At 34.5% G+C, this 14,097-nt stretch overlaps 1 protein-coding gene across 2 annotated transcripts in view; it reads right to left on the bottom strand.

Moving 5' to 3' along the window:
* Positions 1–14,097, bottom strand: part of OSBPL1A (oxysterol binding protein like 1A) — a 222,853-nt gene that overhangs the window by 129,919 nt on the left and 78,837 nt on the right. The window contains exons 1-4 of one of the 2 annotated variants that reach the window (XM_040632634.1): positions 13,811–14,055; positions 7,390–7,488; positions 6,114–6,236; positions 345–426 (exon numbers count right to left, since the gene is read on the bottom strand). In XM_040632634.1, coding sequence (XP_040488568.1) covers positions 345–426; positions 6,114–6,236; positions 7,390–7,488; positions 13,811–13,873 — 367 coding nt within the window. In that variant the 5' untranslated portion in view covers positions 13,874–14,055. Of the gene's footprint in view, positions 1–344; positions 427–6,113; positions 6,237–7,389; positions 7,489–13,810; positions 14,056–14,097 lie in introns of those variants that run through there. The other variant, XM_040632633.1, reaches the window with a different exon arrangement.

Raw genomic sequence — 14,097 nt, 5'->3', positions numbered from 1 at the left:
CAAACCCAAGACAGTTTAAAATTAAAGTCTTCTGGGATTCATAAGTAGGAGTCTCAATACGTAGCCAAAACGAATTTATAGCCCCAAAATGTTAACTTTTTTCCTTTTCTTTAAACAATAAAATATTAATCTACAAACCAAGCCTCCTCCATGAGAAGAAATTTGAAATAGCTTTTTTAAAATTTCAAAATAGTCTTATCAAACATAATTTTGAATTCAAAACTGAAAATTATCTAACATGTATGGCAAACAAACTTACAAAGGAGCAACATATAGGATAATGGGTTGTGTTAAACAGTGGGTGTTATTTGGTAGTTTGCCCCCAACTTTTTTTTTTTTTTTACCTTTAGCCATGTCACACTCCTTAATCATTTTCAGAAAGGTGGAAATTTCCCTATCTAGTTTCTGTTGGCATGTCCGTGCTTTCTGGGAAAACAAAAACAAAAAGCAAAATTAAAACTTACTAATAAAGGATTTTTACAGTATATATGCTTTACTGTTTCTATCAAGACTTTAAGTTCATATGTGGATATACAATAATTACGATACACTCTTAACAGAGAGAAAAAGATGAGAGAAAATTTCCTTAGAAATTGAATATTGCATTTAATCACATACAGATTTAAAGAAATCTTTCTAAATTTTAAATACATTCAACATTTGTCATGTAGACAATATGCAATTGCATTCACTGCTTCTAAGAACTCATTATACCATATACATCTGAGTTAGATTTTTCCCGATTTATCCTTTTTGTAGACTTGATTAAATTCATCGAGGAATTATAAAATGCATTCCTTAAGAATATATTTTAAAAACTGTTTTTGTGAAAAAAAAATCTAGATGGTAGAAATATTTAGAAACCACAGCTGATTTTCATTCAGCCATCTAAGTCCACAAAAGCAGATCAGTAAGGACACTTTCTTAGTAAATCAAAGCTTATAAAAATAAGATAAAGTCAATTATAGGAAGCATTCTTCTTGCACTTTGAAGCTTCTACATTTTTAGATCCCTAAAAGCAAAACAGTTTTATGACACAAGTTCCACCCATCTTAGTCAAGATCCAGAAGTCCAAAATGAAAAGTCACATTGATTATATTAACAATGTAATTTTGATGTTAGTTTTATTTATAGTTATTCTTTCAAGAGGTAGGAAAAATAAGCAAGAAAATTATCATTGTAAAGTCAGTTGGTTATGGCAATGAGAAATGTTTATTCTGAGAACCTTGAGTTTGTTCATATTAGAATCACATTGCTGTAGGTAGAGTAATAATTTATCCTTATGAATTCCCCACTTTGTACTCCTAATCCCAACTGGCTCGTCACTAAACATTTTTGCTCTTCCTAAACCAGTCCTACATGACAAAGGGACACAGGTAGGCAGCGTTTTCTCCTTTTTCACCTTATAAAATTTTTAGTGCTTATGAAGCTCAGCTCAACCACAGCAGAATTATTCATGGTACAACTCAGTGACAGGCAACGTTCTCTTTAAAATCTACATTACTCTGTGTTGAGAGCTCTAACGACATAAAAATTCATTTTTTTTTTTTTTTGAAGAGGGAAAATACCTACACTACACAATTTAAAACACCACAGAAAGGGAACTGGGGTGCTGGATCACTTTTTCAGACACAGCCCGTAAATACCAACTGAAACATGCACTGCAACCAAATGTATCACTCATAATTTATTAACAGAAAATTGTCATTTCTCCTCTACACACAGTTAATACTCCTGCCCATTCACAAGTCAATGCTACTGTTTTCTCTCTTTTCTATGGTGAAAGTTCGCTGGATGCGTAAAAGCAAAGCCCTGGCTTCATCTGCAGACTGGGAATTTGTAATGAACAGGATAGAGTTCCTGGGGTAATAAACACAAGAACGTTCTCCGTAACATCACCCTCAAATACTTGAATCCTATTCATCTTCCCTTAGCACACCTACCTGACTGACAGTTACTAAAAAGAGCCTCCCTGTTCGAGGATTTACTTGTTTTAATAAAAGGTATATATTAGATCAGCTGGAGAAGATTTGACCTACACATTCTGTTTAATAATTAGGTATAACGTGTCTTCTGTTCTAAACAACTGGTGTGGGTTTGAAGGTTAAACAAACAGAAAGAGGTTATTAATACAAATAATATGTACGCATCCTCCAATTTGCTATAATTTCCCCTTAGCAGCTATCAGTTATATTAGGAAAACGTAAAAATCTATTTAGGAAGGTTAATGTTCAGAAGTTCTTTGCAGAGCTCAGCATGGTATCCCATTCTTAACTTCCAGGCCATTCACCTTATGTCACTCATTCTTTTTAAGTTTTAATTTTTTTTTTAATTCTAAGTAAACAGGATCCCACTATGAGCAATGACCTAATTCCCAGGCGTGGCGATATTTTAAACCCAAGTTATCTGGGTACAGAACTCAAGAACAGAGTGGTATCCACAGACTCAGGGCCCAGAAGGCAGGAGGCACCCAGGTGAGCTACTGAGCACATTCACAACACAGGCCTCCTGCTCTTACTTCTTCCCACCCAGATATTGGCCGTTTTAACTTGATGTTAAGTCACTTTATTATCCCTGGCTTAGAAAAACAGCTCAAAAATGTATTATCAAGGGCTATGGAGGACTGAATAGGGTAGGGGAGAGGTCATATATTCCAGGTTATTTGCTACAGAGAATCCACATGTGGTTAATTAAGAACAGAAGCAGATTGTCTCTACTCAAGCAATTCAAAGGGACAAACTACTGATACAACATAGTGAGTGAAAGAAGACAGGTACCAATGAGCACATACAGTATAATTCCAATTACACGCAATTCTAGAACAGGGAAAACTGATACCAACTATAATGACGGAAAGCAGATCAGGGGTTGTCTGCGATGGAGGTGAAGTGCATTGCCTGGGAAGGGGCCCCAGGGAACTTTCCGAGGTGATAAAAACGTATCTTGAGAGAAGTGGTGGTTACGAACGGTATATACATTTGTCAGAACATGTCAAATTGAAGACATAAAATACATTCATTTTATTATAAACTTTTTAGAGAATATATTACAGAACCCTGATGACCTTCCTCTTTGCAGAAAACAGCCAGGATTGCGAGTACTGGTGCCCCAGTGCTCACCTCCAAGGCTCCCTACCTCCAGCCAAATCCATCTCCCCTCAATCTAAGTCAATACATAGCACATTTATTCTTCTTGGTACCTGGGGATCATTATGGCCCTGGCTCTGTAATCTTCTTAATGTGTTATTTTGCAACAGATATTTACACAAAATTAAGAAAAATTAAATGAAAGGATACAGAGAGAAGGCGGCAACTCTCTCTCACATATCTATCAGTCCTACAGCCCGTTTTCCCCCCTTACCAGCCTCAAAGCAATAATTTCTGTTAATAATTTCTCATCTTGCCAGGGATGATATAAGCCTACACAAACGTATGCGTATGACCCTTTTTTTTTTTCTCCCAGGTAGTAGCATTTTAGATACATCATTTTATACCTTGCCCTTTTCACTTAACCATAAGTCTTAGATATATCAATATATATAAATCAGTCTCGTTCTTGTATTGATTGTACCAATCTGTATTTATCAGCCCCATGTTGATGTACATTCATCTTCCAGCACACTCATTTTAACTAGGCATCCTTTATGCTTAAGTCAGGGAAGTCTGATACCACTTTCTCATTAAAATTTAGCATCTTCTGCTCATTAAATCCTTACAACACTGAGTTCAGATCCTATAGATTCGAGATATCATCAACAAATGAAACCCCCACTTTCCTTGTGCCACCCCAAATCTAAGAGCCTATCCCAGTTTTATCCCATAGTACATTCTACAATGATGGAAGCATTCTACACTGTACTGTCCAAAGTGGTAGCCACATGTGACTACTGAGCACTTGAACTGTGCTAAGTTAAAAGGAGTTGAATTTTTAATTCTAAATTAAGTATAAATAGCTAAATCTAGTAGCTATCGCATTGGACAGCATTTCTACACCAACACCATGCTTGAATTTGTCTTACCATTTTCATATTTGAAATATTTTCAAGTTGTCATTAAGGCCACAACCATAAGGCCAATATTTCTATGATATGTCTTACACTTTTCTCTCTGGAGACCTAACCTCAAGGCAGTGACAAAGAGATAAGAGAAAAACTGTTTTCAATTGTGGGAGGTCCTCATTTTGGGTGGAGATAAAACAAGACCAAAAACATCATATAACCTGGTCACTTTTTCAGTGGGGACATTTTTCCCCCCATAATGTCTTGTCCAAACCGTGTTGAGGAAATAAGGTTAGTTTTATGTTGATTCAGATGGTTTTACAGTATTATAATCCGAGTTCCTAATTTCCTTTAGAAGTCTATAAACATCTAGCATAGATCTCATTTCACAAATAGGTCTCAGAATATCCTTACAACTTAAGAATCCAATGATCAAAGGCATCCTGGAGCCAATCTACCACAAGCTACAATTCAACATACTTCACAGCTCATTTCAGATTTTAACCTATATTTGGACCAAACTTCAGAAGTTGAGACACAGTCAAGATTCACAGAATTAGCAAATTTTGTTGGACAGAAATATGTTTATAACCTGCAAAACTTGAAAGTGCTAAACATGCTGTAACTTTCCCCGACTTCAGGTTGCTATAAAAATCCAGAAGGCAAAAACTTCATGGTTTTAAAGTTAACATAAGAGCATGATATTCAAGTGAATAAAAGGTACAGTTGAAGTTGATAACATGAAAAATTGATAACTATGCCAAAGAAGAAACATTTTTTCAAGACAGTTTTTTTTAATGATATGCAAGTTAATATGCTTTTATTTTACCTGTAGCTACCATTAAAAAGGTCTTAAAATTACCATATCCTAGGAAAGATTGGTATGCTTTGTAAGTCCTTCCAGGTTTTATCATTTACCTTATTTTGAGGATAAATAGGAAAGGATTTCTTTTCACGTAGGGAATACTGACTGAAAGTTAAAATATTTAGCACAATTTTTGTTTTTTTGTTTACTTGTTTAACATGATTCTGGCCATAGATACGTAAACATTCTTTATTTACCCAGTTTTAATGCTATTTGGATGCTCTGGTAGATGTTATTTTTGCAAAGTTCACAGATCTGAAAATTGTGTTTATGGTTGTCACACTACATTAGGCTTTAAAAAAAAAAAATAGAAGTAGAACTAGTAAAGCGAATGTCAATAAATTCCGGCAATGTCTTCAACGAAACACGGAAGAGCTCAAATTTTTAATGTTCCATTATAAAATAGGATTAGGGATCGAAAAAGCCAAAATCTCTGATTTCAGTTTACAAGTCCTTAAGTCAATAAAACTCCTTAGGTATTAGCAAACTTAACTTCATTAAAGTTGTTGATTTAGAAACATTCAAATCCTGCAACCAATTCACTTAATTAAAAAAAAAAGATTAAAAAAAAGATTAAATTTAGTAGGCAAATTGATACGTTCTGACATAATTATTTGGACTGAAACTCCATCATCCTTTTGTAGTTCCAATTCTTCCAAACCCAATTCCCACTTAAAAGGCACAGCCAGAAAACTAATGCCCAGGAAAAAAAATACCTATTTCACTTCGATAACACATGCTGATTATTTCTCTATGGCTAAGACACTGATGTCACTTCAGATAAAGGCCTGTCCTTTTATTACTGATGTTTTATCTTACCTCTAATCAATGAAGTTACAGATCACAAGTCGTTTTAAATGAAATTACCAGCCAGGAAAGGTATCACTATGGTTGCATTATTTAAACTCTGAAATATGCAGTGAAGTCATAAAGGGCAGCAAGTCAAGCTCTGCATGCTCCCCCTACTGGCAGCAGTTTTCAAACAGAATGACAACCTGATTACAGCAATGGAAAATTTTTAACCAAAAAAGATACGTATGGGCACAGGCTCGTATCTTTAGAGCATTACCTACAGAGACATTTGATAGTATCCTCATAACAGACACTATAAATAGCATAAAACATTAGTGGACAAAGAGCAATTTTACCTCCATTGTTGTCAGATTTCTTAATTTCAAAACCTCACATTTGAAAAAACAATTCTTGGTGACAGAGTTAGCTATAAAAGTCAGGTTTGGTTTTTCTATATACCTCTAAGGATTCCTTCAAGTCTACAGCTGAAATTGCATCTTCCTCTTCGTCATCAGTCAGCTGGTCCTGGGAACAGTAGTGAGTGCTATAAGCAGAATGATCTTCTATTGCTTCCAGCCAGTCCTGAAATAATCCAAGAATTTAAATAAAAGTGAAATGCATTTTTACTCAAAAGAGGTGATATGACAATGATTTAGAAAGCATAAAATTTACATAAAGGAAATATTCTAGGCTCAAAAAAACAAAAGATACCCAAACCAACCAACAACAAAAGAATGATGCAGGTCTCCTGTCCACGACATTTCTGGATAAAAAAATTTCCTAATTCTTTAAAACGTATCATCTATAAGTTTACATATTCAATAATATTAAGACACACGTTATAAAAGCTGAGTAACGGGTGGAAATTTTTTCACTTAGATTCTCAACACTGTTGGATATGTTATTGTATACTAATATACCCAGAAATACAGTTTTACTAACTTGTAATCGAGTTATAAGAAAGCCAACAATTGCCTTGATGTTTTAGCTTTTATGAATGTTGTTAAAATATCAGTGATTTCACAAAAAGAATATTTGCCCTAAAAATATGTGTTACTTCCTCCTCATTTCTTACAGCATCACTCAAGGTCAAATTTTACCACTTTATGATATGGTCAGAGAGTCAGGATTTAGATCGCTTAGGGTTCCTTGCAGGGCCAAAGTTAACCACTTGGGAAAACAGATTCTTTTAACCCCTTACATAATTTACAAAAAATAAGACAGGTCTACAAATAGTCCTTTGATCTAAAGGAACATGGAGTCTCCATCAAATAACTGCGCTATGAATATCTGCCACATCAATCCCAATTTGCTTGCTTGCTGCTGTTGTTCAATTTACCACAAAGGAAGGCTGAGCTATACTGTAATAAATCAGAACACCTAAGCTGAAGCCAGGTTTTGAAACCTGTAAGCTGTGTGACCTTGAGAGAGCACTTCAATCTTACTGGCTTCAGTTTCTGCACCTACAAATTAAGAGGCAGACTACATAATCATTCAGGATTTTTTTTTCCAAAAATGATTCACAAAATCAAAATAAAGATAATTATGAACAGAAAATACCTGCAGGTACATGTTGATAAAGATATTAATACATAAGCCAAATTTCAAGCTTCATATAATCACCCCCATTAAAAAGGTACAGTCAACAAGATTTTAGATGTTAATATTGAATCGATCTTATATTCGGATTTTAAATGTTAAGTTTTATGAAAGATAAATGAATCCATAAAATTACCTCTCTTGACTGTTGAAGGCTATTCTTAGGAACCCTGAAGCCATGAATAGTGTCATCAAAGCACTTAATAAAGAAGAGGCAGCTATCAGTGGATTTTACCTTGGATATAAAGAAATCAGTAAAACAATATCATTCATGCACATAAAATGGGACATATAAACAGTACATAAAGTACAGAACAGTATTAATGTAGCTTAATTATACCTAACTGAACATTTAAAATACCAACTGGTAAAAACTGGGGAAAAAATTAATGCATTGGGAATATCACACGCATTACAGCTTATCTTTGGTAACATCTGGCTTTCATATTTATAGTTACTCAAAGTAAATACAAACAGTCCATTAGGTATGTGGTTTTAGTTTTGTCCTTTATATTTAATAACTCAGCATGCACTTGGGCTATAAAATTCTTTAAATACCATAGCTCCAATTTCTTATACTATTCTCCTGAACCTTGTTTGAGCTGAGTGTACAAAATATTTGAACTAAGTGTAAAAGAAAAAATACATATGAGACTGATAAAGAAGGGGGAAAGGAAAAGAAGACAAAAAATTATGTCTCACTGAAATACAAGTTTGGGAAGTGAGGGGATTTAAGAATGGAAAACAATAGGGACGCCTGGGTGGCTCAGTCAGTTAAGCAGCTGCCTTCGGCTCAGGTCATGATCTCAGGGTCTTGAGATCAAGCCCCACACTGGATTCCCTGCTTAGTGGGGAGTCCGCTTCTCCCTCTCCCTCTGCTGCTCCCCCTGCTTGTGCTCGCTCGCTCACACTCTAATAAAGTCTTAAGAAAAAAAAAAAAATGGAAAAGGACAGACATCTACTTCAAGACCCTACAAGAGTACCACACTCCTCCTTGCAGAAAACAACTATAAAAAGCAACTGCAGGGGGTGCCGGGGGGGGGGGGGGGGGGGAGCTGCATCGGTTAGGTATCCGACTCATGATTTCAGCTTGGATTATGATCTCAGGGTTGTGAGACTGAGCCCTGTGTTGGGCTCTGCACTGGGCATGGAGTCTGCTTGGGATTCTTTCTGTCCCTCTGCCCCTCCCCCTGCTCATGAGCACTCAAGCTCGCTCTCTCTCAAAATGGATAAATAAAATCTTAAACAAAAAAACCCCACAAATGCCTGAAGGAACTGGAGAGTGAACAGAAGTTGACAGACTCTGATGGGAAATGCACATGCTCTTGAAGGAAAGGAAATAAGTAACTATGCAAATCAGTTTCCATACTCAAGGTTTTTCAGCTGTGACATACCGTCCACAGGGTGACACAAAAGCAGCACAGGCACAAGTGGAAAAACCCAGTCTTTCTGTCTTTGAGAATTAATAAGGGAAAGCCAGGGAGTCAGAAATATTAAAGAGAGAGGGGATAATCCTCCAAGAGAAAAAGAGAAGAGATCCCCAAACTCTGTTCACAATTGATGCTGAGAAAAGATTCAAAGCAGTCTCTTAAATACAACCTATCTAAATGCAGACCAGAGCTGCCACCCAAGAAACAGTTTACAACCTAAACCCAGCCAAAAAAATGACCTAAAACAATGGAAATAACATTTAACAGAGAAACATAACAGAACCCAGAATCCCCAGAACTTAACATTCATAGTAATAAGGATACAATCCAAAATTACCTGATATATGAAGAAGAAAGTGGAACATATTCTCAAAAGAAGTCTAATTAAAAGGCAAAATTTTCAGAATGGTTAATAGGGACCCAAACATATACTATCTAAACAGATAGAAAATAAAAATATACAGGTTAAAAGAAAATGGAGAGAAAAAGAGATACTATGCAAACAGTAAGCATAAGAAGGCCTGAGTGGTTGTATAATATTGGGCAAAATAGATTTCAAAAGTAAATATATTACAGGAGATAAAGAAGGCCACCATATAATAATAAAAGGGTCAATTATTCAGGAAGACAACATCATTGGTATGTATGTGCTCAATAACTGAGAAATGAACAATTCCCCAAGCATAGTTGGTTATTCTGATACCCTTCTCAGCAATTGATAAAATTAGCCAAAAATCAGCAAAAACACAGATTTAAATAACACTATCAACCACCATGACTGAATATTTATAGGACTCTAAACCCAACAATAGCAAACTATACATTATTTTCAAGTGCATTTACTGGGAATCCATACATAGAGCCATCAAGCAAGTCTCAATACATTTAAAAAGACAGAAATCATATAGGATACCTTCAATGACCAAAATGAAATTATAAATCAGAAACAGATCATAAAAACCCAATTACTTGAAAATTAAACAACACACCTATTAATATTCATTGGTTCAAAGATAACATTTCTATTAATAGAAATTTCTATTAATTTCTAAAGGAAATTAGACAATAATTTGAACTACATTATAATGAAAACATACCAAAAGTAGCAGCATGAAACTAAAACAGTTACAAAGGTAAAAGTATAGTTTTAAATGGCTATATTGGTAAAGAAGATAGGCCTTAATCAATAATCTAAGCTTTGACCTTAAGAAACTATTAATAAAAGCAAATTAAAAAAAACCCAAAGCACAGAGAAACTTCTTAAAAAGAAAATCAACAGAAAACAGAAAAACAAAAAAAATCAAGAACTAGTTCTTTGAAAAGATCAATAAAATTGATAAACTGCTAACCAGATTAATCTAGGGAAGAAAAAAAAAGACAAATTACTAATATAAAAAAATGAAGGAGGGCACAACACTACCTAGCATACAAACATTAAAAACATAATAAGGGAATATTAGTACCAAAAAGTTTGATAACCTAAGAAAAGGGACATATTTGTTGAAAGGCAAAAATTACAAACACCAACCCATGAAGAAATAGAAAATTTGAAATAGCCCTTTAGCTACTGAAGAAATTTATAATTAGAATCCTTCCCATTAAGAAAAACCACCAACCAACCAACCAACCAATCTTCTGGCCCATGAATTATATCAGCATTTACGAAAGAAATAAACCTAATCCTGCAAAAACTGTTCCAAAAAATTGAAAAGAAATATTTTCTAATTCATTATATGAGACTAGTATTTCTCACATTCCAAAACCACACAAAATATATCACGAGAGAAATATAAACCAATATCGATCAGGAACACAGAAGCAAAAATCCTTAACAAAATATTAGCAAACAATTTATTAAAATAACAATACATCATGACCAACTGAAATTTATCCCAGCAGTATGACTGGTTTATCAACACCCTAGGATGTATCAGTGTAATTAACCATATTAATAGAATGAGTAAAACCCTATGATCATTTCAATAATATGCAAAAAGCATTTAATAAAATTCAACAGATTCTCATAAGGGCTCTCAGTAAATCGGGAAATGAAAATAACTTCCTAAAGCAGATTAAGGGCATCTATGAAACATTTATAGCTAATAACTCAATAACGAAAGGTTCAGTGCTTTGTACCTAACACAATAAACAAAACAAGAATGCCGGCTCTCACCAATTCTATTTAAAGTTGTACTGGAGGTCCTATCCAGTACAATAAAGGATAAGAAAGAAGAGGCATACGGGTTGTAGAGAAATATAACTGTCTCTTTTTGCAGACATGATTGTGCATGTAGGAGACCCTGAGGAATCTGCAAAAAAAAGCTACCAAAACTATTAACTGAATTTCGCAAGGCCGCAGGATTCAAAACCCATTTATATATAATAGCGGCAAAAAACAGAAAATGAAAATTTCAAGTCCATCATAATAGCTTCAAAAAATAAACACATAAGAATAAATTTAACAAGAAATTATAAGACTTTATAAAAGGAAATTGAAGAAGATTTCAATAAGGGAGAGATACAATGTTCATAATTTAGAGGTCTTGATATTATTAAAGTGACAATCCTCCCCAAGTAAATCTATATATTTAATGCAATCCCAACTGAAACCATTCCCCAACAATGAAATTGATGAAAGACATACAACATATTGAAAAGCATTTATTCAAGAAAAACCTACTGAATCTCTCAGTAAGAACAGTGGATGTTGATGAAGTTCTAGCCTGAGTCTGCTCCATTCCCCTTTCCTCCTTATTCTGCGGCAAATTGTATCATGATGGGGCAAGCTTTAAATACTGGGTCTGACTTTATTTAGAGTGGCACCCTGAAAATTCCAAGTCTAGGGCTTTCTCAAAACAGCAGCAACCTTGGTAGCAAACAATCAGGAAAAGCCAACATCACAGAACATGAAGTCTAAATATATTCAGCCAAGCAACAAATTGGCAAATGAGCCAGACATTTAAAAAGCTCTCAGAAAAATGCTCAAAAACTAAATCATATTTAAAGAATTAAAAGTATAATGACAATAACTCATCAAATAGAAAGCATCAATAAAAAGATGCGAATTATGAAAAGGAACCAAATGGAAATTCTGGATTTGAGAATTACAAGAACTGAAATGAAAATTTCACTCAAGATAATCTGAGATGGAAGGGAAAAAATATCAGTGCAGGGCATTATCACGTGTACCAACAGACAAAGTCACAGAAGGAATGAAAAAATATTTAAAGAAATAATCGTTGAAAATTTCCCAAATTCAAAAGAAAATATTACACATTCAAGAAGCTCAGTAAACTCCAGTAGGATAAATCCAGAGAGATCTACACTTAGACACATCTTAGTCAAACTATTGACAGCCAAAACCAGAAAATATGGAAAGTAATGAGAAAAAGAACTCCTTGAATACAGGGGAAGCACAGTAAAATTAACAGCTGACTTTGCGTCAAAAACAACAAAGGACAGAAGTAAGGGGATGACATATTTAAAGTACTGTAAGAAAATTTCTCTGTCTCATAAAACTATTGTTCTAATGAAGGCAAAATACACTCCCCCAAATAAAAAAAGATTCAGACAATTCATTAAGTATACCTAACCAGAGTAGAAAAAAAAAATTTCTTTAGACTAAAAGAAAGTGACACCAAACCAAAAACACAAAAAAACAAAAAAAAACAAAACTGGTGAAGTTAATTGCATTGGTAATTCTAATAGAGTATATATTTTCTCTTTTCTCAAATAACTTAAAGCAATTTACATAATTGTAAAATTGTATGGTTGAGCCTGTAACATACTGAGGTGTAATATATATGAAAATAATAGGACAGAGGATAAAGGAAGGAATGGAGCTATATCAGAGCAAGGAAATGACCCCATATATCCACTGAAAAAAAAAAAAATAGAACTAGAAATGGTAAAAACATGAGTTAGAATAAAAGACTCTCTAAATCTATTTTTTCTCCTCTCTTCTCTTTTTAAAAACACAGGATGTGCATCCACACAAAAACCTATACACCAATGCTCACAGCAGCAGCATTCACAAGAGACAAAAAGTAAAAACAACCCAAATACTCATTAACTGATGAATGGATAAGTATTGTCTATCCATACAATGGGATATGATTTAGCCATAAAAGGACTGAAGTAATGATACATGTTATAATATGGATGAACCTTGAAAACATTATGCTAAGCAAAAGAATCCAGAAACAAAAGTCCATATATTATATGATTCCATTTATATGAAATGCCCAGAACAGGCAAATTTATAGAGACATATTAATGGCTGCCTAGGGGCTAGGAGGGAGTGGTACTGACAGGCAATGGGGTATGACTGCTAACGGGTATGAAGTTTCTTTGTGGAATTATGGAAATGTTCCAAAATGGACTGTGGTCTCCACGTGGTCAGCACAAGTCTCTGACCATACAAAAAAATTACTGAATTATTTCAAGTGGGTGAACTGTATACGATGTAAATTACAGCTCAATAAAAATATTTTAAAACATACATATAAAATTGTATAAAGCAATAGATATAACACTGTATCATTCAGTTTTTATACATGTAGAGTCATGATACATATAATAATTACAACACAAAGGAAGGGGTACGAAGTGGAACTATATTAAATCATAGTAAGTATGGAATGAAGTAGTAGTTTGTGATAAAGATGAATATTATAATACCTAGAGCAACTACTAAGAAATAACTTTAAAATATAGTAAAATATAAACAAAAGGAAATGGTATATGAGACATATCTTCTGCAGACGAGGAGGAACAAAACAAAATGAATATAGAAACGCAAAATGGCAGACAGAAATCCAACCATATCAATAACAACATTAAGTACAAATTCATTAAACACCTTTTTTAAGATTTTACTTTTAAGTAATCCCTATACCCAATGTGGGGCTCGAACTCACAACCCCTAGATCAAAAGTCACATGCTCCACTGACTGAGCCAGCCATGCACCCCTCATTAAACATTCCTATCACAAGGCAGAGGTTGTCAAACTAGATAAAAATACCAAATACAACTGAATGCTCTCTGTAAGAGACTTACTTTAGATTCAGACACATAAATAGGCTGAAAGCAAAAGGATGGAAAAAGATACACAATGCAAACAGTACCCGTATGAGAGCTGGAGTGACTACAGTGATTGTCGAACTGAACGGTGTCCTCCCCAAATTCATATGTGGAAGCCCCAACCCTCACTGAGACTATTTGTAAATAGGGCCTTTAAAGAGGAAATTAAGATTAAAAGAGGTCACAAGAGTGGGGCCCTCATTTATAAGACTGGTAACCTTAATAAGAGGAAGAGAAACAGGGAGGCCTGCACACAAAGAAAAGCCATGGGAGAGCTGCAAGAAGGCGGCTATCTGCAGACCGAGGAGAAAGGCCTCAGGAGAAATCTATC

The sequence above is a fragment of the Ursus maritimus genome, unplaced genomic scaffold (assembly GCF_017311325.1).
Source record: "Ursus maritimus isolate PB19 unplaced genomic scaffold, ASM1731132v1 scaffold_18, whole genome shotgun sequence".
Lineage (NCBI taxonomy): Eukaryota > Metazoa > Chordata > Mammalia > Carnivora > Ursidae > Ursus > Ursus maritimus.
The sequence above is the reverse complement of the archived record's forward strand: the minus strand, read 5'-3'. Positions and strand labels throughout refer to the sequence as shown.